Below are 24,866 nucleotides of genomic sequence, written 5' to 3' on the forward strand. Positions count from 1 at the left end.
AAGGGTAAGAAACTACTCTTTATTTCAGACAGCCTGTAAAGTGAGCGTCACACCCTCCCACTGCCTGCCCTACCCCGTATCTTGTTATTGAAGATTTGAGAAAAGGAAAAACTGGCAAGGGGTGGATTCTGCAGTGCTAAAGTATCATCCAGAAAGTGCTACGGCCTCAGCCTGAGTGCTAACGGGTCCAAGCTCAGATGGCACATGGAGTGGGGGCAGTGTCTCTAACCATCAGAGTCATCGCCGGATACTAACGTAGGAAAAGGAAGTCTACAATTCTCTTCAGTCTTTCTCGAACCCAGTCAGCAGCAGCTTGGAGTATGCTGATAAATAGGATTTGGGGTAGAAGTGTAAAAGTCCCACCTTTTCAGACTTCCTCCTGTTTGCAATAGTGTGAGCGACACTTAGGCCACTAGAGCTATGGAGGCCCTTTGTAAGAACAGTGACAAGAACAGTCACCACCTGGCGTCCACTTCCACTTCCCCTTCCCCACTGTCTCATGGTAAATAAGACACACATTGTGGTGTGCAGGCCTTTGGTCCCCAACACTCAGGGCGGAGGAGCTCTGTGAGTTCAAGGTCAGTCCACTCTTCATAGTGAGTTCAGCCAGCTAGGGCTACAAAGTGAGACTCTGTCTCAAAAAAGTGCATTTCTTCTCCTAAGCCACCCTGCTAGCCGTTCCCTCGTTTTGTGACTAATTCTATCACTGAGGGTTCAAGGCGAGTTCTGTGGGGACATGAAGGCAGGCCTGTGGAGTGACTGCTAGGAGCCACTAGAAGGCAACCCTTAGATAGGAAGACAGCCTTAGGAAATGATGCAGAAACGTGCAGGCGATGCTGTCCGAGCAGCGCCCGCAGCAGCAGCGCCAAGAAAGTGCTGTGTGAGCACCTCAGGACAGCACCATCAGGCTTTTATTTGTTCCAAATTTGTGTGGGTTTATGCCCTCAGTCTGTCTCCCTGCTTCATTTTCTTGTCCCCTTTGGGCACAATCACTGATCTGCAACAGCAGACTCCCTTCTTAAGAGGAAGCCTGACCATATCACAAGGTCGTAAAACAATCGCCATGGTTATTAGCTAATTAAATTTGAATTCAACACCATATGGTTCTAGGAGGCGGCAAAGGATAAGATTCAGATCTTAGATCTTTCCAAGTAGGGCATGTTAGATAACAGGAGAGGAGGGCTGATTGCAAGCTAGGTTAGAGATCAGGGTCGGCCATGGAGAGCTGGGCTTTCCTGAGCTCTGCTGCAAAGTGCAAGGGATTCACTTAAGAAAAGGTATGATGTGGGCATGAAACCATTCTTTAGACAGTTGGAGATGGTCCCCCTCCTTAGCCAGAAACACCAGCTTTCCTGCTTTGTCCATTTGCTTTAGTCCCAGGCGGTCCTGTAGAGAGAAAGGCCATAATGAACTCAAGAGCTTAATGGAAGGTTTTAGACTAACGACAATGTGTACAGCATTCGTCTCAAAGTACATTTTCCCTTCAGTATTAAAATAGAGCTGTGTTGTTGGGGGGAGGGGGAAGGATGCTTCCTTTCAGGATTTTATTTTGGATTTTTGAGCTAAGGTCTTGCTTTATAGCCCAGGCTGGCCTCGAACTTGCAGCAATCCTGCCTCAGCCTCCTAAGTGGCAAGGGGGATTTTACTGTTTTACTATTATGCCTGGCTCCTTCAGCTGCCTCTAAGCATTAAAAATACATGGCAGCTGGAGAGATGGCTCAGTGGTTAAGAGCATGGGCAGCTTTTCCAGAGGTCCTGAGTTAAGTTCCCAGCAACCGCATAATGGCTCTCACACCGCTTCTATAATGCGATTTGATGTCCTCTTCTGCCATGCAGGTGTACTAGCAGGTAAAGCACCGTATGCATTGGGAAAAAGTGGGGGAGGTAAGCCAGCATAGTGACCCATTCCTTTAATTCAGGAGCCAGAGACAGGTGGGTCTCTGAGTTCAAGACCAGCTGGGTTTATATAAAGAGTTCCAGGATAGCCAGGACTACATAGAGATGCTGTTTTTTGTTTTTTTTTTTTTAATATGCAGCTGAGATTGTTCTGATTCTGCTGCACTCCTAACCCCTGCAAGGTGCTAGAAATAACCCCTGGACCTGAGCTTCAACCCCAGTGCCTGTAGTCAGCTTTCTGAAAAGCAGCTGGACAAGCCCCAGGCAAACCCGGCACAGAGCAGCTATTGTGAAGTGGGACTGAGCCAAAGACAGGAGAAAACTGGTCAAATGTTCTAAGATACAGTATATCCAATTCTCAGGATCATGAACTTGGGACCTGTTAGTGGCTTGCAGTTAGAGTGCCATCCCCCAATAGCCAGGCTGTCAGTCTCTTGCTGATAGAAACTAGTGGCAGAACAAGCCGCTGCTTGTCTGTCTACCCCTGGGTTTGAGTTTCATGATAAGGAGGATCTTGGCTGTAATTTCCAAGGCTGCCAGAAACTAGCTTCCCTTTCTTCCACCTCACTCACCCGTAGGCACACCACGTGTACGAGAAAAGCAGAGGAAACCATGCCTCTGAAATTGCGGGGACACACTCAAGTAAATATGAATCAGGTGTGGTTCTTGGGCGCTTGTGAGTCCATCTCCAGTATAAAGTATAAACTCTTCAGTTTGTGGCAGGCCGCACTGGATGTGGTGAAACACTGTAACATCTGCTTGAGAAACAGCCCGGGTCCAGATCTTAAAGTAGCCTGACACCTTGCCCATGTCTGCATTTACTTAGAGGCTTCTGGAATTTGTAGTAAACTCTGCAAACCTTTTCTTCAAAAGTAAAACAGAGATGCAGCTTCTCTTTGTGTTTAAAATGGGATGCAGTAGAAAGCTGTAAACCAGCACCTAGGAAGTTAGTGTGACAAGCAACAGCTGCAACAGCTCAATAAGGCCCAAGTCAGATGGCTCACGAGTGTTCTAGGACAAACAAGGCAAGGGCCTGCCCTCAAACAGGGCCCAGCAGCTCCAGGAGCCAGGGCTGATGACAGAAACAGTGTCAACCTCCCAAGGCAGATCACTCCCTCTCTTACCTCTTTTTTTTTTTTTTTTAATGTTTTCTTATGTGTACAGTTTTCTAACTGCATGTACACTTGCAGGCCAGAAGAGGGCACCAGATCTCATTACAGATGGTTGTCAGCCACCAAGTGGTTGCTGGGAATTGAACTCAGGACCTCTGGAAGAGCAGTCAGTGCTCTTAACCTCTGAGCCATCTCTCCAGCCCCCTCTCTTACCTCTTTGTATATAGTGCTCTCCTGGACAGGAATGGTTTCCTTAGCTTGGCCACTTATGTAAAATCCAAACCACTGCAGGAGAGAAGGAAAAAGAATAGGTCATATTCGACGCTAGCTAGCACCTGAAACTACCAGCAAAATGAACACTGTCGTATATGCAACATAAGCAAGAAGGAAGAATGGGAGTGGGGCCTTGGTTTTGGGGACCTGGAACTCCCTTGTGTAGCTCAGGTTGATCTTAACCTGGCAAGCTATCCGTCTGAGCCTTCTGAATTCTAGAACTATAGCCATGTGCCAGCATACGTAACATACAGGTATATCATGTCATCTCATTTTAACAGCCAATCCTGAGGGAGGACTCTTTCTCCGGTTTTCTATTTCCCTGCCACTTCTGCTTCCTTCACTGAGGGCAGATGAAAGCCCCCGTGCCGCCCCAGTCATTCGAGGATAAATACATAAGCCCCTTCCCCAGACTCCCAGTCTAGCAGGCACAGAACCAGTTCGTTGTTCAGCACTGGGTCAGATAGAGAATCACATGGTTGTGGCTTCTTACTTGGCACTGTGATGCAAAGGGAGCAACAGTATGAACACGGGCAAGGATTTCTAATGGGATGCATTTGGAAATTTGGCATTCATCTAGTTTTCATAGCATAAAATATCTTGATTTTTTTTTCTCCAGTCATTTATATATGTAAAAATTCTGAGCTCGGGCTGGAGAGATGGTTCAGAGGTTAAGAGCATTGCCTGTTCTTCCAAAGGTCCTGAGTTCAATTCCCAGCAACCACATGGTGGCTCACAACCATCTGTAATGGGGTCTGGTGTGGCCTGCAGGCATACACACACACAGAATATTGTATACATAATAAATAAATAGTAAAAAAGAAAAAAAAATTCTGAGATCATAGGCCACTCAAAAATACGGTGAGATTTGGCCCTCAGGCTGCCATCCCCTCCCAGCTGTGATCTGACTGTGAGCAGAGCTTCAGCTGAGGCAGCTGGTGGTTCTTCCTCTCCGTCTTCCCAGCACTCAAAAGGAGAGGGAGAAGGATCAGTGCGAGTTGGAGGCCAGCCCGGGCTACAGAGTGAGGGCTCCAGTAAAGTGAGAGCTGAATTCTGGGAGTAGGGGCCGTGTCCTAAAGGAAGGGACATTGTATTTAGCCTTAGCAAAAGAACAGGAGTTTGTCAGGGGGAGAAGCCAGGGGAAAGCATTCAAAAGACGAAGGCTCATGAAAGAAGCCTCCCAACAGGGTCGGGGCATTTCGAAACAAAAATACGGGAGATGAAGCTGTAAAGATTGTTACCTCTAAATCACGGCAGACCTGGACATCAAGCTTAGGGGCTCATAAATACGGGGCTAGTCATTCTGAATCCCTTTTGGGACATATCTCTGAGAACCTGATTAAAACTAAACTGTACCAAATTTACTGGGTGCAACTAGGGGATTGCAGCTGATTTCCTGGGTGCAAAGTTGGTGGGAGGACAGGTTTGCCCAGGAAGCAGCCGCCGCCTGTGCCATTGACTCCCTACAGTCTCTTGGCACACTGTGGCCGCGTGTCTCACCTCAGAGTCTACCGGGTCCACAATGGAATCGTTGAGGAATTTCACCATCACGAACTTCTTGAGGGCCATCAGGTTCTTCTTGTAGGACTCGTTGACACTCTGGAAGAAGAGCAGTAGTGCAGGGTTGCTACTGTCAAGTTCGGGCAGCGATTCAGAGTTCAGCCTTCCCTTAAAAGCTGTCTGACTGGCGTGTTATCAGCCAGGCTGGATTCTCCCATGAGTTCTGCCCACGTACTCTATATACATTAGTCACTTCGGTCACAGGCTTCAAACCAAGGCAAACAAACAGAATTCTGGGTTGTTCTGTCACCGGATTCAGCATTGTTTCCTGACTTTTTTTTTTGTTGTTTATTGTCCTCTTCAACTTTTTTTTTTTCATTTTTTTAAAAAATGTTCTTTTTTTTATATTTATTTATTTATTTATTATGTATACAATATTCTGTCTGTGTGTGTCCACAGGCCAGACGAGGGCACTAAATCTCATTACAGATGGTTGTGAGCCACCATGTGGTTGCTGGGAATTGAACTCATGACCTTTGGAAGAGCAGGCAATGCTCTTAACCACTGAGCCATCTCTCCAGCCCCCTGTCCTCTTCAACTTTTTGCTTTCAAACAACAAATGCCCTCTACTTAGCCATCATATAAAATGAACCATTCAATTGGCCAGAATGTCCCAAACCATGCTCATGCTTGGGTACAGTCTCTGCCTTTTCTTTTTTTTTTTCTTTTTTTTTTTTAATTTATTTATTTATTAAGGATTTCTGCCTCGTCCCCACAACCGCTTCCCATTTCCCTCCCTCTCCCCCGATCAAGTCCCCCTCCCTCATCTGCTCGAAGAGCAATCAGAGTTCCCTGACCTGTGGGAAGCCCAAGGACTGCCCACCTCTATCCAGGTCTCGTAAGGTGAGCATTCAAACTGCCTAGGCTCCCACAAAGCCAGTACGTGCAGTAGGATCAAAAGTCTCTGCCTTTTCTAGAGTTTCTTAAGTCCCATCTAAGCCGGGCGGTGGTGGTGCACACCTTTAACGCCAGCACTTGGAGGCAGAGGCAGGTGGATCTTTGTGAGTTCAAGGCCAGCCTGGTCTATAGAGCGAGTTCCAGGGCAGCCAGGGCTGTTACACAGAGAAACCCTATCTTGAAAAAACAAAAACAAAGCCGGGTGATGGTGGCGCACGCCTTTAATCCCAGCACTCGGGAGGCAGAGGCAGGTGGATCTCTGTGAGTTCGAGACCAGCCTCGTCTACAGAGCTAGTTCCAGGACAGGCTCCAAAGCCACAGAGAAACCCTGTCTCGAAAAACAAAACAAAAAAAAAAAAACAAAAAAAAAAAACAAAAAAGAAAAAACAAGAACAAAAAAACGTGCTTTGTGCAGTCAGCAACTGTGAATTCCCACTTTGCCCAGCAGGCCACCTACTGTCACCTCATTCTGCTGCTTCAACATGAAGAAAGCGGAGGGCTTCAGGGAGGAGTAGGGCCAGATGGAACTCATGAGTACTGCCTCTCACATTCAAAACCCTTGGTTCTTGGCTTCTGCTTGGGGTATTTTTCGTAAATGGGCACTGGTTGATTTCTTTCTGACAGCCAGAAAGAAAGGCCTAACCACGGGAGCAGTTTGGGTGCTTACCCTTTCTTGATTTATGTCTGCCAGGAAGATGCTGTGGTTGCGGTACACATCCTCCTTGATGGGGTCATGCCAGTACTGTGCTTGCACCAGGCTGAGGAAGAGAAGGAACGAAGGTGCTTCTCTGTCAGCATGCCCGGGGCATGCTCCAGTGCCTAGGCAACCAAGAGACTTCAAAAGATGAAGGATCAAAGCCCCTATGTCCCAAACCTTGCCTTCTCATAGGGATGACTTTGTAGACCTGTCAACAAGACATCTGTCTTACTGAGAGGGGGACAGGCCATTTGGAAGATAGAGAAAGTCCAAATATTTGGGGATTCTCTGTCTATCAAGGACCAAATTCCAAAGATTTTGGCTTTTGATATTCATCAATACTTGGCTTCCTTCTAATCACAGTGGCCCAGGCTGTCTCTCGGCACAGCCCCACCTCCCTACTCTCCTTTGCTTCCTAGTCATCCTGTAAGACGCCCCTTCCTCCCCATTATTACCCCCATCCTTCCTCAGCCAGGCAAGGAGATTTAGCCATCCCGGTGCGACTATCAGGAATCAGAACGACACTCTCTAATCTGTTCATAAATGTATTTGGAGCCAGAGGTGTGGTACCCACCTGAAATACCAACACTTGGGAGGTAGGGGTCAAAAGTTCAAGGTTATCTTCAGCTATATAGTAAATTTGAGGTCAGCCTGGGCTAACATGAGACCCTGTCTCAAAAAATGTATCTGGAAGTTCTAAAAAGTTTAATTTCATTGATACTTCAAAATTCAGAGATATGAGCTAAAGAAATGGCTCAGTGGTTAAGAGCACTGGCTGCTTTTCCAGAGGACCTGGGCTTGTCTCCCCCCACCCACATGGTGGCTCATAGCTGTCTGTTAACTCCAGTTCCCAGGGATCCAATGCCTTCTTTTGGCCTCTCTGGGCACCAGCCACATACATGGTACATGTACACACACAAGCAAAACACCCAGACACATAAAATAAGAATAATATATGAATAAATAAAAACTTCAGGGCTAAAGGTATTCTTAAGAGATAATAGTATTTGTCTGACCTGCAATGGCTTTGATCCCCAGCACTGCAAAAATAATTAGATAAAGAAAAGTTCAACGGACAATTTATTAAGTAGTGCCATCAGTACCGATCTGCCATGCTTGAGTATCACTGCTCGCTCTTGTTCCCTACAGGGCCGGCAGGCCCTTGACAGGCAGTAGACGCTCTAGCCTAAGGGTCTGCTAAATGATGGGTTCACACAGGACGTGAGACAAACTGTGCCTGGATTAGGGGTGTGAGGAGAAGGGAGGCCACAGAGTGAGAACACTGGGTAGGGCACAGATTCAAATGTAGGGCGACATCTTTCCGAGGTGACCGATCCTGGCTCACCAGCACAGTGGGAAGAGATGATGAGGAAGGCCTTTGGACCCAGTCAAGCCAGCTTCCTGGTGGCCTGACTTCCAGGAGGCCAGTGGCTAAGGCTGGAGTGAGGGCAACCATGGCCATGACGCGTCTGCTGTCAAAAGGAGACAGCTAAAAGGAGACGGCAGGAAGATTCCAGGGACATTCCATTGCAAGGGGCTCGATGCCAGTGGCACAGCCCAGAGGAGGCCCGAGGATGAACAGGAGCAGAGGGCCTGGAAGGAGGCTCATGAACAGGCGGAAGAGAAACTGCCTCACTGCCAACTTGTGCCACTGGGGGTAGACTGGAAACTGCCCCACTGCCAACTTGTGCCACTGGGGGTAGACTGGAAACTGCCTCTCTGTCAATTTGTGCCACTGGGGGTAGACTGGAAACTGCCTTACTGCCAACTTGTGCCACTCGGGGTAGACTGGAAAAGGCTGACTAAGCAGTACACAGCAGTAAAGAAACGTCTACGCACTTTGGTTGGTGTTCCGAGACAGAGTTTCACTATGTAGCCTAGGATAGACCCAACTGAACGATCTTCGTGCCTCCATCTCCCCAGTGCTAGGATCACAGACATGCGCCACCACAATCGGACTGTTTTAGTTTGTTTTTATCATGGAAGGCCTTGCTATGTATGTAACCCTGACTGGCTTGGTCCTTCACTATGGAGCCAATACCAGCCTCAAACTGCATTCCAGGTGTGAGGCACCATGCTCTCTGAGGTGCTGGAAACCAAAATTCCATTAATCTATTCTAGTTTGTATGTGTGAGTATACATATATGTTCATATGGGAAGGTATGGGGATGACCCCTGTTCTTGTGGGGTGACAGCGGGTGTCCTCCTCTCTCTCTGCACCACATTCTTTGAGTCAGGGCTCTCACTAAACCTGAAGTTTACAGCTCTGACAGGCAAGTCCCCAGGGGTCCACCTGTCTCACAGTATGGGGGTTGCAGACGCATGCTATCGTGCCCAGCTTTGCATGTAGCTGCTGGCAGTGTGCACCCAGGCCCTCACATTTGCACAGCAAGCATGCTATCCGCTCAGCCGTCTCTCAGCCCCCAGGAAAGTCCTTTTAAGTTTACTGCGGCCTGAGTTGGCTTCTTTCTGGTCATCAGAATCCTCTCTCACGTGAGAGGAAACCTGACAGTGAGGCGGCAGGAAGAAACGTTCCTTCCCTCCACCCCCCACCATGTTGTATGTCTCCCACTGGCCATCTGTGTGAATGAGGCTTTGCTTATATAAACACAGTTTAAAAAGAAAAGGCAAACAACCCGAGCTCTTGAGAGCGCAGAGCGCACAGCCTGGGTGGACTGTGCCGTAAGAGCTGGCTAGTGACACAAAACACTCCCCAAGCCACCTTTCCCTCTGTCTAGTTGTCACCACCTTAGTGTCTCGGCCACCACTGTCTGTCAGCTAGACTATCGCGACAGGCCCCAGTGCGCTCGTCTCTTGGTTTTCTAGCCCTCTCAGAATCCTCTTTCCACACAGCAGTAGAGTCTTCAACTTCAAACCTCCACAGCTCCGCACGCCGTCCCGGAGTCCCAGTTCCCTCCCGGGCTGAGTTCTTCAATCAGCCCCGGCTTGTTTACTCAATCTTCCCACAGATCTCTAGTCATCCTGGCCCAGAACAAGCTCGACTTGTCCCTGCCTTTGTGCCGGCTGTTCTTTGCTTGGCTTCTCCCAAGCTCCTTTCATCTCCTCCTTCACACCCAGATTAGAGGTACGGTGGAGGAACCACCTTCTTGCCTGCAGATCCCATCTGATGTGCCTGTTCCCTCTCCCCAACTAAGCACGAGACCAAGGCACCCAACTAGCTTCTATTCCATGGTGTCTATGGAGCCTATGACCAGGTCTGGCAAATAGTAACTCAGTATTTGATGACATCATGAATCAAAGACCTCACAGCTGCAACTAAAAGAGAAAACAAAATGACACTAGCAAAGGAAACAGAAAGCGGAATGTTTTAAATAGAGCCCAACCACAACAACGGCCCAAACCTTTCTGCAGTGGGAACGCAGGCTGCACTGAATAGCTGATACTCAGCTTGCTTATCCCTAAAAATGACTCTTTATCAGTGCATGCTACTGATCTCTCACGACAGAGGTTCAGAGTGCCCAGGGCCACACTGCCAGCTGTTGACAGAATGAGGGCTCTCCAGCGACCCCCAGAGGAAAACCTGAGAAGCCATCTCCTTTCCCTTTATTTTACTTCATTTCCCCTCATACTGGGTTGCTCCTTGGTACAGGCACACAGGACTCGAGCGGACAAGCTCTGCACCACTGTCTTCTGGGTATGCTGCCCCAGGATTGAACTCTTCAGCCGCATCCTGGCTGGGATCTCTTCTCCGTGCCTGATGCTGTGAATTTCACAGGAAAGCGCTGCAGGGTGGCTTTGTTTTCCTTCTGCTCTTGACCGGGTGTTCAGCAAGCCCGTTTAGTATGGAAGCTCATGCATGTAACAGCTTGGACATTTTCTTGTATTACTTCTTTAATTCCAATTCACCCTTCCTCTGCTTGGAAAGTTCCGTTAGTCACACCAGACATTCTAACCGCTTCTCTCTGTTCTCTTTCCTACCTTTGTTTTAGTTACGGTACTATTGCTGTGAAGAGACACCATGACCAAGGCAACTCTTGTAAAGGAAAGCATTTAACTGGGGGCCGGCTTACAGTTTCAGAGGGTCAGTCCATTATCACCATGGTGGGAAGATGGGGATGGAGTGGGAGCAGTAGCTGAGAGCTCGGTGTCCTGATTCACAGGAGCAGAGAGAGAGAGAGAGAGACACTGGGCCTGGTGTGGGCTTTTAAAACCTCAAAGCCCACCCCCAATGACATACTTCCTGTAATAAGGCCACACTTACTCTAACAAGGCCAATCTCCTAATCCTTCCCAAACAATTTACCAACGGGGGACTACTTATGCAAATATGAGTCTATGGGAGCCATTTTCATTCAAGCCACCACAACCTCTTTGAATCTTTAACTTCTAGAAGATTCCCCAACTTTAGATTCCCACATAACTAACAATTAAAAAAAAAATTGGTTGTGATATTTTCAGTTGCCGAAAGTGTTCACTCTGATGGTTGCTTTTATTTGTGATGTCTTGGAGGAACAGATGCAACAGCATCTTCCTCTCTCTGAAGACAATTTTGGCATTTCTTTTTTCTGACCAGGAATGTGGCTCAGTGGTAGACTGCCTACCTGGCAAGCTGCTCCTCTATGACCAGCTCCTACCATGGGGAGGAGAGGGAGGCTGACTGGAAGCCCTTCCTCTGTGAGCAGAGCTCAGCTGGAGCTCATGATCTGGAGACATCAGCACCCAGTAGTTAGGAGGAGGCTTCGTTAGTCATTTCCTCCAGGGAGAGACCCCGCAAACCCTGCCTCGTACGTAACAAGGTTAGCTCCGAGTCGGGTCTCCCGGTTCCACTGCAGGGAGTAGAATTTGCTTCTCCTGCTATGGTGAAGGAATAGCAGTTCCCTGGATGTGCACGTCAGGGAACTGGGGAGTCAGACGGCTCCTGCCTTAGGTTTTCAATGAAAAGGCCCTGGCTTGGGCCCCACACATGTACTATACACCCCCAGTTCCCAAGCCTTCCTGGGGCTTGAGCATGGGCCACAGCAATGTGCCTTCTGCAGAGGTTAAGCCTACAGTCTTCCTCCTGCTCTCCCACGATTCTTACACCCTCCTGTTCGCTCTCTCAAAAACCTGGACTGGTTCTTATTTCCTCTCTTGTTCTCTTGGCCCTGTGAATTTTATCCCTTTTAAGTCCTTTATTATCTTTTATTTTATTTTTCTATTATTTTTACTTTTTTAAGACAAAATCTCACTGTGTCTGTCACTCTTACTGGCCTGGAACTGGCTTTGTAGACCAGGCTGGCCTCACACTCACAGAGATCCACCTGCCTCTGCCTCCCGAGTTCTGGGTTAAAGGCGTGCGTCATCACATCAGGTCTCATGTTTTAAGAACAATTTTTTTTAGATTTATATTTTTATGTATATGGATGTTTTACCAGCACGCATGCCTGTGCACCACATGCAGGCAGTGCCCCCAGAGGCCGTAAGAGGGCACAAGATTCCCTGAGACTAGAGTTATGCACAGTTGTGACATCATTAGCATTACTCCTAGGGTCACCGAGCGTGAATGCCAGCAAGGTACTCCCCCAGTCTGGACCGGACAGCTAAACGCACTCACCGTTCTTGGACAACTTTGGAGTAAGCACCAGCATTAATCGTTTTCCTGATGAAGTCACAGATGTGCGAACTCTCTCCTGGGCATCGAGGGAGGCCAAAGACACCTGTGTAGGTAAAAGATAACCATGCATTACTCCAGTAATCATGTACTGAATGCCCACTGTACTAGGCACCGTGCAAACAAAAACAAAATGACAAAGAGCTTGAATCTGAATTCGTTTACAAAAAAAAAAAAAAAAAAAAAAAAAAAAAAAAAAAGCCCAAGTGCTGAGAACTAACACCACCACCAACTTCCTCTTGGCACTCCCCCAGGGACCTCTGCCTCAGCCCCACCCACATGTGGCTGCTACACACAGCGCATGACTGCCTCATCCTCTTTCTTGGGAATCATCTGACTCCCTGTCCCCATCCCCCTCCCAGGTCATGCTTTCATCCATGCACCTCCCCTTCCTTTAAATCCCTGTGTAGATTACTTTTGACACCTAAGATGGTGTAAGCACTTCCTGGATTGCCATTACACCGTATTGTTTGGGGAGTGAGCAAAGTCTCTACGTGTTCAGTGCAGATGCGATAGTTCCCATATCCTCCCTCCCCACTCCTGTTCCTCTCTCTGAAGACAGGCAGAGTCTAAGAGAGCCCAGGTTGAACTCAAGCTCTCTGAGGATGATTCTCCTGCCCTCACTCCCTAAATGCTGGGATTCTAGGCACACACAACCACCATGGCCTTTCCCAGAAGAGGTCTCATCCGTGGATCTTTGCATCAACAGACAGGGAACTCATGCATGGATTCAGAAGGCCAAACGTATGCTGGGGTACAGCCCTGAGGTAGAGTTCTTGCCTTACATGTGAACACACACACACACATGCACACACACACGGGCACACACATGTTTGCGCCTAGATCTAGACCATCTCTGCATGCCCAGGCCATGTTCTGGAGATGAGACTTTAGCGCCTGCTTCTCTTGGTAAGGACAGCTCTTGCCCTTCATCACAAGGACTTCTTTCTGTAGCAATCTCCATTTCTATTGGTCAAAATGCAGAGAACAATTGATTGTGAGGTGCCCAACTGCAATGGACACATCTCCAGCCCTACACATCCAGGGAACAGGGAAGAAGGGGGCAAGAGAGCGCAAGGGCCAGAGGGCCAGCACGGCTGCTGGTTAGAGTGTCATCTGTATATGACAGGGATGTTACACCCATGGAATCTCAGCAATATGGTCACCTACACAAGATTTGCATAATGACAACACTAGTTGACGTGCCAGCGCAGGTGGGAGAAACCACACAGGGCCCAACCCCTAGATGAAGAACCAGAAGCAGTTAATGATGGCAGAGGGAAGGAGAAGCAGTCTTCAGGATGAGTCCCTGGTGGGTCACCCAGTCCAAGTGATCATATACTTATGAGCAGCACTAAATGGACTCAGCAGCGCTCTCTCTCTCTCTCTCTCTCTCTCTCTCTCTCTCTCTCTCTCTCTCACACACACACACACACACACACACACACACGGCGTGGTGGTGCCTGCCTATGATCTCATCACCCAGGCGGCTGAAGAAGAACTGCTAAGAGTTTAAGCGTAGCCTAGGCTACCAAACAAGACCTTATCTAAAAAGAAGGGGGAGGAAGAGGAGGGAAAAGAAAGAGAGACAGACAAGAAGGAAGGGAAAAACTGAAAGAAAAAAGAAATACAAAACATCAGCTAAATACGGGTTTGAAAAGAGGAGGAGACCCATGGGACAAGGGGGAACATTACCTTGATGTTGTCCCCCAACTGAGATCAGGTTGATCATGGGAGGCGACGGGCATCTCTGGGCCACTGCCCTCCTGCAGAAGTCAAAGGTGGCTGTCAGCGCTGAAGGTCAGATTGGAATTATCAACAGTCACTTCACAGATTAAGCTATCTACTACACCATGGGTTCCCAAACCATGGAGTTCCTGGGTTTTCCTCCTAGCTGTATATAAATCTTACTTCACAGAAAACACAGCAAGAGGGGCTGAGAAGATGGCTCAGTGAAGCCATAAGGACCTGAGTGTGGACTGCATGCTCCCCCTTAAAAAAAAAAAAAAAAAAAAAAAAAAGCAAAGAAAAAGCCTGGTACAGCAGTTCCGGGAATATCAGCACACACATAATTAATACCAAAATAAAATCCTTAACATTTTTTTCCAAAAAACGTAAGGTTGAGAGTAATTGAGGAACACACTGCACATTGACCTTTGGCCTCCACACACATGCTCATACATGTGCACACACAGAGAAGGAAGAAAGAAGTTCCACACAGCTGCTTACACAGTGACAATTTAAGACTGACTTCTTTCTGTGAGACAGGGGGATCCCCAAATAAGTGCAGCCAATTGACCTGAGCAGAAACATCAGTTCCCTGTGAGGAATGGCACGGTACAGGAGGGTACTTACAGAAACTGGCCTCCCTGGGAGAAGCCCATGGCATTGTACCCCTGCTGCAACTTTGGATCCTTTTCCAGAATCTGGCACACTATCTTCACTTGGGAATTGACATTCAAGAAGAAACTGTTCTCTACATCCTAAAAAAGGAGCAGGGAGGTAAAAGGAAGGAACGGTATGCAGACAGCGTCTTCTCTAAGGCAGGGGCTGACCCAGATCCATGCCCTCATCTGACCACTGGAGTTCAAGTATCAGCTGAGCATCCAGGAACAACCCTGCAGGGAAGCACCTGGGAGGATGAGGCAGGAAGATCACGTTCCAGGCCAGCCTAGGCTACATGCAAAACCCTCCATCCCCAAACAAAATGAAACTGAACCAGTGGGGCTATGGCTTGCTGCTAAAAATGCAAAGTGAAGTATTCAAATAGCACACTTTATCAAGCCCGGCAGCAAACCTCCCAGGGAACGAGCTGCCATCTTACCTCCATCATGTTCTTCCCAATCTCGAGAGACAGGACATAAATCCCAGGAAGTTCCTTTTCAACCATCTTTTTAATGGCACCCATGCTTAAGGGGTTGCAACAGCTGTCTCCTGGCCAAGGAAAATGGTGACGGAAATTGGCGAATCAAAATGTTGTTCAAGAAACAGAAACATTTTATGTCTCAAAGGGCGAAATCAAGGATGTGAAAGGGTGGCGTACAGAGTGGAGAGACCTGAAAACGATGGTCTACCGCAGGGCTTCTCCAGCTGTGCCCACACGGTGCCCTTCTCAGCTTAGAAATGCTTACGAGACCTTGGCTATATGGGTGCATGAAGTATGTATACAAATCAAATATTTACTAATAATAAATCATAAAGAAGTTTATTATAAGACAATTCTTTGGCACAAATTTGACTATTTATTAAGGGAGAAATTAATTTCACAAAATTATAAAATAGAGGTACTTGGTTATATTTCCATAGAGAATTACATTTTAATCTGGGCATAGTGGATCACGCTCTAAACCCAGCACTCAGGAGGCAAAAACAGTCAGATCTCTGTAAGTTTGAGGCCAGGCTGGTCTACATGCTGAGTTCCAGTCTAGCCAGAGCTATATAGTAAGACCCTATCTGTAGTGGTGCATGCCTTTAATCCCAGCACTTCAGAGACAGAGGCAAGAGAACAGCTTGGTCTAAAGAGTGAGTTCCAGGACAGCTAGAGCTACTCAGAGAGACTCCATCTTAAACAAACAGGAATTGAGCTCTGGCTGAATAGTTGATAATGAAAGACACAGAGCATCCTCGGTGTTTCTCATAGTTAACCAATATATTGATTTTATAACCATTAATACTGAAACTGCTGACACAAATATATAGCACAAATATCAGAAGCATGCTTGTTTCAGAAACTGTTGGAAGTGTGTCCTAATCCCCAAACAAAATTCACTTACTGATTTTTAGATGAAACTCAAGTCAGCAACTCAAACAGCAATTTTTAAATTTTTATTTATTTTAACTGATGTTAATGAGGTTTGCTTGCATGTAAGTGCATCGCATGTGTGCCTGGTGCTTGTGGAGACCAGAAGAGGGAGTCAGAGGCCCTGAAAGCGGAGTTGCAGGCAACTGTAAGCTACCATGCGAGTGCTGGGAACCAAACTGGAGTCCGCTGAAGATCAGAAGTTCTCCAGACCTCTCCAACGGCAATTTTAAAATTAATCATTGGAACACAATATGATAGTAAGATTTGGTACTTACACACTGAAGGAAATATTAAGTCTTCATTTCTGACAATAGAACCACTATAAGAGCATAAGACGTGTGCACAGCAGAGCACTGGGGTTCATGACACCAGCAGCCTGGAGTCTGAGCAGAGTGTCCGAAGGCGGTATTTTGTTGTTCACGGCAGGACGGCATGTACAATGCCAAGTGCACGTGCTCTGTGTTCAGAACCAAGGCCCCAGTGGAGTGGGAGAAGCTAACATGGCCAGAAATAACTTGACTCATTTCATCCATGGATATTGAATGAAATTTTGCTCATTGAGGGTTCAGAATACTGTTGCCACACTTTTCGAGATCCCCGCATTTAGTGACATAATCCCATATGGGTCTCTGACCCACAATGTAAGAAGTTAGAAGCCAAAAGTTGAGACGTCAGACTCTAGAAGGAGAGAAAATACTTGTGGAACATGTATCTGAGTGTCCAGATACACAAGTCATTCTTACAATTCAACAAGGCGAACAATATAATTATAAAATGGGGGCGGGCTGGAGAGAGGGTTCAACCATTGAGAATGCTCGCTGCTTGTAGTGGGTTGGATAAGAAAGGCCCCACAGGCTCATATATTTGAATGCTTAGTCAAGCTGTGAAACTCTTTGATAGGATTAGAAGGACTAGGGGGTGTGGTCTTGTTGGAGGAAGTGTGTCATTGGAGGTGGACTCTGAGGGTTTCAAAAGACCATAGCAGGTGCAGTCTGTCTGTCTGTCTCTCTGTCTCTGACCTGTCTGTCTGTCTCTGCTTGTGGATCCGGATGTAGCAGCTCTCAGCTACTACTTCAGTACCAGGCATGTCACCATCTTCCCCACCATGATGATAATGGACTGAACCTCTGAAACTGTGAGCCAGCCCCAGTTAAATGTTTTCTTTTATAAGAGTTGCCTTGGTCATGGTGTCTCTTCACAGCAACAGAACACTGACCAAGATATTGCTCTGTCAGAGGACCTGAGTTTGGTTCCCAGCACTCGTGTTAGATGGCTCACAACCACATGTAACTCCAGATCCAGGAAATCCATCATCTAGCCCCTTGGGCATCTACATGTACTTGACATACACTTACATAGGCACACACATACAGATAAAAATAAAAATAAATATTTTTAAAATGAAAGAAGAGGCTAGAGAGAAGGATCTGTAGTTGAGAGCACTTCCAGAGTTTCTGATCTCAGTTCTTAGAACCCATGTTGGGACCTCACAGCCAACTCTAACTCCAGGGAGCCAGTGAAGCCCTCTACGGGTCTCCATGGGCACACATACACATATGTCGTCAAACAGATGCACATGAATTTTTTAAAAATCTTAAACATAAATCGGGAAAGGATGCAAAGACGTTTCTCCAAGAAGACAGGAAGTCTCCAGCAACATCGCTGTATTTAGATGTGGTTTAAACAGTGAAGTGTCACCTCGTACCCACCTGGATGGCTTAAAAGTAACTCTTATTTATTGTTATTGTTCTTGAGACAGAACCCTGAACGGCCTAGAGCTCCCTACACAGATCAAGCTGGCCTTGGACTCAGAGTTGTCTGTCTACCTCTGCCTCCCTAGTGCTGGGATTAAAGGTGTGTACTATCACACTTAGCAAAAAGTAACATTTTTAAAATTAGAAATTAAGTGTTGGCAAGGACCTGGGGAAATAGGTATGCTTGTACCCTGTTGGTGGAACTATACTGATGCAATCCCTGTGGGGAAGTATGGCAATGAAAAAAAAAATTAAGCATATAACTATAAAATGACCCAGCAATTCCCCTGCTACCTTTATATCCAAGAAAAGTGAAAACGAACATCCAGATAAACCTTACACAAATGCTTACAGTAGCACTGTGGTCATAGCAAAGGCAGAAACTGGGCAAATGTTCATTACTGGATGAACCACCTGTGGTGCGGTCACACAATGGGATACTGTTCACCCATGAACAGGCATGAAGCACTGAAGCATGCTACAACCTCGATGTCCCTCAGAGCATGTTCCGTGCACCAGCCCTACACAGTAGACAGATGGTCTGCTCCTTCACCTGTTCTATCAGAATAAGGAACCGCAGCAGGGAGAACAGGCTGGAGGTTATCAGGAGAGAGAGGAGGGGAGGAAACAAGGACTTAACCATGCGGACGTTTGCCTGGGCAGACAGTCCTGAAACTACAGGGAAGCTGTGGCTGCCTCAGCTGTGACCAGGCTCAACTCCACCGAATTGTGCACTGAAAGCGGTGAAGCTGATGTCACAGGATTGTTCCCTCAGCAGGAACAGATAAAAGAACACTTCCTACATGGCTCTGTCTGTCAGGTGTTAACAAGCTGCAGGGGCCACGTGGGGCTGGAGAAGTCACCCCACTGATGGAGTGCTTGCCCAGCATGCACCAGGCCCAGGACAGGACCATAGGACTGTATAAATTGTATAAAGTTGAGCACACGTGGTCCCAGCTCTTGGAAGGCAGAGGGAGGAGGATTAGAACTTCAAGGTTATTCTTTGGCTTCTTAGGGACATTTGAAACTAGTCTGAGCAGCATGAATCCCTGTCTTAAAGCAAAAGAAAGAAATAGAAAAAAAAATCAAAAGCCAGGTGTGTTGCCACACATTTGTAACCCCAGGGACCATGATGGAGGTCAATGAAATACCCGAGGCACAAAATTCAATGAAATATGCCCTGTGAGCTTCTGTGGTGGAAGAATCTTTTCGTACACTGTGAAGATGTGTCTTTGCCAAGGCACCTTCTGATTGGTTTTTAATAAACATCTGAAGTACCAATAGCTAGGCAGGAAGAGGTTAGGTGGGTCTTCCAGGCAGAGAGAGGAAGAGGAGGTGAGGAGGAGGTGCAGGGGAGATGCCAGAGGACATGGAGAGGGAACAGGAGGTACAGATGGAAGAGAGGTAAAAAGCCATGAGGCAAAACATAGGATTAATATAAATGGGCTCATTTAAGTTATAAGAGTTAGTGGGACGAGCATAAGCTATACGCTGAGCTTTCCTAATTAAGTATCCATGTCATTTTTGTGTGTGTGTGAGCTGGAAGCCCAAAGAAGAATGCATCTACAAGCTTTAAGAAAAGGTTGACCTCCCACTTGTACAAATCAAGAGGGAGAACCTCAGCACCTCTACCTAGCCCAGGAATTGTTCCCTTTTCCGCAAAGAATCAGACCTAAGAACAGAAAGCCAACTAGCCACCGAGACGAGAAGTGTCCACTTTACACTTAAAGCGCAGCATCTCAGCTGGACGGGAAGTGTAAGGAGAAAACACCCCGCCCCAGAGAAACTTCTTTCTTTCCTAACAACATCCACCATGTAATGAGTAGGGACAAAAAGGGGCCTTGGCTACATGTCTAGTTCAATGACAGCTTGGCCTACGAAAGATACTGTCTCAAAATACCAAATGAGCCCAGCCTGTTTGCAAATGCCTGTAGTCCTAGCGCGTGGGAAGGGTAGGGGAAGATCAGAAGTTCAAAGTCATTCTTGTCTAGACAACAAATGCACATTCTGAGCTAGCCTGTGCTACATGAAACCTTGTCTCAGTCAAAAACTAGGTCTGGATGTATGTCTTTTGGGTAGAGATGCCCACTGCCAAGCAACTGGAGTTTGATTTCTGGGACCCACTCGGTGGGAGAGAGAGCTGATTGCTGCAAGCTGTTCTCTGACCTCCACATGTGCGCAATGGTGTAGGTGGTACCCTCCACAATAATAAAAAATACTTTAATAAAAAGGCCCCATATGAAACTAAGCAATACACCAAAACAATAACAACACACCCTTCAAATTCCTACATTAAAGAAGCAAAAGCTTTTGCTTTTGTTTTCTTTCGAGACAGGGTCTGGCTATGTACCTCAGCTGGCCTGGGGCTCAGACCCTACTCTTTCAGCTTCCTGGGGGCTCCAAGTACCAGTGTGTGTTACTTTACTGGGTTTAAAAGAATTCTGACTACGTATATACACCCCAAGTGTGCTCCCCTCCAAGCTACCCCTTCTTGGTAAGACAACTTCACTTTCAAGTTGTTCAAGCCAGAAACGATGGCGTCATCTTTGTCCCCTTGGTCTTTCACACCATATCTAAATCCCATGATGCCACCCTCAAGTGTGTCAAAGTTCCAGCCTTCCTTATACTTCCTGTTACCAAACATCTGTCGCTACACGGCTCTGAGCCACAGCCATCTCTAGGGTTTAAGGGACTGCAGTGTCCCCTTGCAGAGCTCTGTGACACCTACAATCTCTTCTCAGCACAGAAACTAAACCAGAAATAAGGGCACAGTGGGACAAGGCAGACAGGTTACCATGTCTTGACTCCATAAGGTCTGACCCACGGAGTCTCTCTTCTCCTTTTCTTCAGTCTGTGGAATTGTCCTGGCCCTGATCCCTGTTCACCTTGTCACAGGAGGAATAGAACAGCTGACTAGCTACAGGAGAGTCAGGGGGGTCTCCAGGACAAACAGGCCGCTGAGCTGAATCTTACATGTGGACTCTCCTTAAGAGGAGTCTTCGAGAAAGTCAGTCTTCACAGCTAATAAATCCACATCCCCAAAGACCCTGGGACTCGCCGGTTGTCACCTCTGTGGACAAGCAGCCTGGATTCCCTGTGGTCACAGCTAACCCTTCTCCTCTGTCCCTTTCTTTCTAATGACAGCTTCTCCCCAGGGCTCTGAGCCATACTGTTTGTGTCAGTGACCAATAGAAAGGTCCGTATGACCATCTAGGGTCACCAACAGAACAACCCTTTGTTTTCATTTTTAACTTTAGTTAAATATATATTATTATTTATGGGTCTCCCCATGTAACTCTGGCTGACCTGGAACTTGCCATATAGGACAGGCCTCAAACTTGCAGAAATCCTCCTGCCTGCCTCCTGAGTGCTGGAATTACAGGCTCCCACTGTGTTGCGTTTGAACAATCTTTTAAAAATGTAAGTCAGGGAGCTGGAGAGAAGGCTCAGTGGTTTGTTCTTGCAGGGTACGTTCCCAGTGCTAGAATGGTGGTTCACATTCCTCTTCTCTTGTTCCCTCTGCTCCTGCTCCCCTGATCTGGACACTCACATGCTCAGCTCGGGGCCTCTGCCCACACATCCATATAGGCATCTTTATCCACTTTAGACGGGTTCGGTTGCCTCTCTCTCTGGGTGACTCCTTTCCTAACAGTGCTCTCTTCAAGCACATGCTCACACCTCCAGCTCTGTCTTCTAGGCTTTCTGTCTGTCCACACTGCACTCACCAACATTCAACACATCTCCCACTTTATAGTATGCTCTCCCCCCCCCACCCCCCCACCCCCGCCACTGGAAAGTAAGTTCCAGAAGGATGAAGAATTCAGTTTGTTTCATGCTCAGATGTAGTTGTGCTGTACAGTAACTGTAAAAAGGTCGTGCAGGTGCCTAGTAGATCTCCATTCAAAGAGTGAAGGAATGAAAGCATGAGTGTGCCGCCCAGCTCTGCAGGGACCGATGGTCCGATGTCAGTTGCTGATAGCTGATGCCATTGCTGCTAGGATTTTAATAAGGACATCCTAAAACACTAGCAGTGCACAGCTCTCCCTGAGCGCTCACTAAAGACACCTGGCTCCCTTCCTTCCTGTGCAGAGAGCCCCCAAATCCCAAAACCTAGATCAGGCGGGTGCCGTGGAATCACTGTCCTCGTCCTTCCAGCTCTGCGATGTGAACCCAGGCGGGGAAAGGATGCCCCTCTCCACGCTCACTCACCCATCCCATGCCAGATCACCAGCGGTGGCGGCGAAGGCGGATTCAGATTCCCCAGCGACCAGGCGGCGCAGCACCAGGGCAGAAGAGCCACAGCCAGGAGCCACCGTGAACCGGGGGACGCCATCTTAGCCCAGTCACATGACCGCGAGCGCGCCCATGACCAAGGCTTTCAGGGTCCCAGGTGACCACGCCCCCGCCGGGCAGTGTCTACCACGAACCAGACGCTGCTATTGTCCAACGGCTTTCCATCTTTTAATTGGTCTATGCACTGCTCTCATTTTACACCCAAGGATACCCAGGTGACAATTTCTCCCCACGGATTTGAAAGCATGTCTAATCTCTAACAACGGTCTCATTTTTGCTTTAATTTATTTTTATTTTGTGTGGGGGCGTTTATAGGTGTGTGGCATGTGTGCCACAGCGTGCGTGTGGAGGTCAGAGGGCAGCTTGCAGGAGTGGGTTCTCTCCTTTCACTGCCAGTCCTGGGATTTGAACTCAGAATTCAGATCATCAGGCTTGGCTGCAGGAGCTTTTCCCAGAGGAGATTATTTTATTTTAGCACGTGTGCATCTGTGTAAGAAAGGAGGCCCACAGAGGCAGCAAACTATTCAGTACTGTGTTGTACCCACTGCCCTTGGGAGAAAAGATGTGTCTTGGAACTGGAGAAGGGAGACTTGATTTTCATCCACTGCTCGTTAGATCATGGTGGGTTTTCTTCTGGGTCTTGAAGGAAATACAGGATTTCAACGGGGCAAAGATGTACTTAGGGAGGAAGAGGTTTTAGCTCCTGCGGGGAGAAAGGAAGCTCTCAGGAATCCAGTCAGGGCTTCCAGATTGGCGTGGCCTGTCAGGTGAGGGGTGAAGCAGGAAGATGGGGGAACATGGCCACTTCCTAGCCAAGCTACACCCTGGTTTACAGCCAGAGGCTCTTGCCCTCTCTGCCCCCACCTCTTTTCTAGCTTCTCTCAGTCCAGCCCAGCATTTCAATTATGGGGTCAAACATTTCCCCCTTAGAAAAGCAATGAAAACGTTCAAGTAGGATGTGTCCAGGGTACAGTGGGCTCTTTGGCACCGGCTTTGTAGAAGATGAAGTCGTCTTACAGAGAGTGACATGAAAAATCTGGAAGAAAAACCGGTCGCACACCCACCTGTTCCACACCGTTGAAACTAGTAGTTACTAGGTAGTTGAGAAGCCAATTAAATACAGGATTAAGAAGCATTATACAGTGCACAGTTTGATAGGCTTCGGTCCAGCAAGGTGATTCAGCTGGATGAAACACTGGCCACTAAGCTTGGTGACCTGATCCATTCCTCATGGGGCTATGATAGCTTGAGGAAAGAAGCAAGTTGTGCAAGTTGTCCTCTGACCTCTGTATACCCACAGTGACCCTCTCCCTCCCCACGTAAACGCACACAGTAAACAAACAAAACATAATACAAAGGAAAATAGCCTTGGGGCTAGGGAGATGTTGTGTTTGTCTCTTACTCTCCTGAATTACTCTTTGCTTCTTAGGGTTTTTTTTGGAGGGTGGGGGGGCTGCCACTCAGCTCTCAAATAAGACGCTCATGCGGAGGCTTATTCTTACTTATAAATGCCTAGCCTGAATTTGACTTATTTCTAGCCAGCTTTTATTAACTTAAATTACCTTTTGCGTCTGGGCTTTTTCCTTTTCTTACTTCTGTATAGCTTACTTTCACTTTTACTGGGTGGCTGTGTGGCTGGGTGGTTGGGGCTGTGTGGCTGGGTGGTTGGGGGCTGTGTGGCTGGGTGGTTGGTGGCTGCGTGGCTGGGCAGCTGGCCCCAAGTATCTTCTCTTCTTTTTTTGATCCTACCTTACTCTGGCCATTCAGTTCTCTCTTTTTTTGTGTGTGATTCTTTTTTTTTTTTTTTTGATTGATATTTACTGAGCTCTACATTTTTCTTTGCTCCTCTCCCTGCCTCTCCCCTCCCTTTCAACCCTCTCCCAAGGTCTCCATGCTCCCAGTTTACTCAGGAGATCTTGTCTTTTTCTACTTCTTGGCCGTTCAGCTCTTTATTAGACCATCAGGTGTTTTAGACAGGCAACGAATCACAGCTTCACAGAGTTAAACGAGTCAGCAAAAACAAAAGTCACGCACCTGAAAATGATACTCCCCAACAGGGAGACACTCAGGCAGTGAAGGGCTTGCTGCAGAAGCGTGAGAACCCGAGTCGGATCCCATACCCACAGGTGTAGACATGTGCACCTGTGACCCCTGTGGGGAGTAAGGACAAGGGGATCCCTGGGGTGTGCTGGCCAGACAGTCTGACTATGTCACCAAGTTCCAGGGTTAATGGGAAACTGTCTCTCAAAAGTAAGGTGAGAGGGACTGAGGAAGAAACCTGATTGGTCTCTCTCATGTAGCCCAGGCTGAGTAGCTGGGGGTGACCTTGGAATCTTAGTCCTCCTGCCTCTGCCTTGAAAGACCTGGTATTATAGCCCCGGGCCACCATACTCTGCTCATTTATTTTTTCCTTTATACATTTTTGTATGATTTGTATTTTTACAGCAAGGATACATAGCAAGACTCATACTGTGTGTGTGTGTCTGTGCATGTGGAGGCCCAGGATGTCCTCAGGAGTTATCTACTTAATTTTGAGAGAGTACCTGGGGCTTGCTAAGCGGCCTTGGCTGCCTGGCCAGAGATGCCCAGGGAGGGATCTGCCTGCCTCTGCCTGCCCAGTGCTAGGATTACAAGCGCTTGCCACCGTGCCTGGAATTTTCACCTGGATTCTGGGGATCAAATCCAGGTCTTTGTGCTTGCAATGTAAGCATCCTCTTGACTGAGCTACCACTCAGTCCTTTTTCTGACACAGAGTCTCACAATGTAGTCCTGGCTGGACAGGAAATTGCCATGTAGACTGTGCTTGGCCTTCAATTTGAGGTGCTCTTTCTACCTTCACCGCCTATTGCTAGAATTACAGGCATTGCCACCATACTGGCTACGGAAACATAACTTTTAAAATCAGAATTTAATGATACATATACACACTGGAGAAGTTGCATATAAAATGCTTCAGCAGCCAATATAGACTC

General features: G+C 47.5%; 1 protein-coding gene across 1 annotated transcript; it reads right to left on the reverse strand.

Moving 5' to 3' along the window:
* Nucleotides 1–889: 889 nt before the first annotated feature.
* On the reverse strand, nt 890–21,938 carry Ppt1 (palmitoyl-protein thioesterase 1). Its single transcript, XM_041651688.1, has 9 exons — nt 21,811–21,938; nt 14,870–14,979; nt 14,401–14,528; nt 13,741–13,811; nt 11,989–12,091; nt 6,406–6,496; nt 4,782–4,880; nt 3,222–3,293; nt 890–1,386 (listed from the first exon to the last, which is right to left on the reverse strand). Exons 1-9 carry the CDS (start codon nt 21,932–21,934, stop codon nt 1,264–1,266), a joined length of 921 nt encoding a protein of 306 aa, XP_041507622.1. The 5' UTR covers nt 21,935–21,938; the 3' UTR covers nt 890–1,263.
* Between the last annotated feature and the right edge of the window lie 2,928 nt (nt 21,939–24,866).

The sequence above is a fragment of the Microtus oregoni genome, unplaced genomic scaffold (genome assembly GCF_018167655.1).
Source record: "Microtus oregoni isolate MIOR12 unplaced genomic scaffold, Mior012 000005F_ref0000423, whole genome shotgun sequence".
NCBI lineage: Eukaryota > Metazoa > Chordata > Mammalia > Rodentia > Cricetidae > Microtus > Microtus oregoni.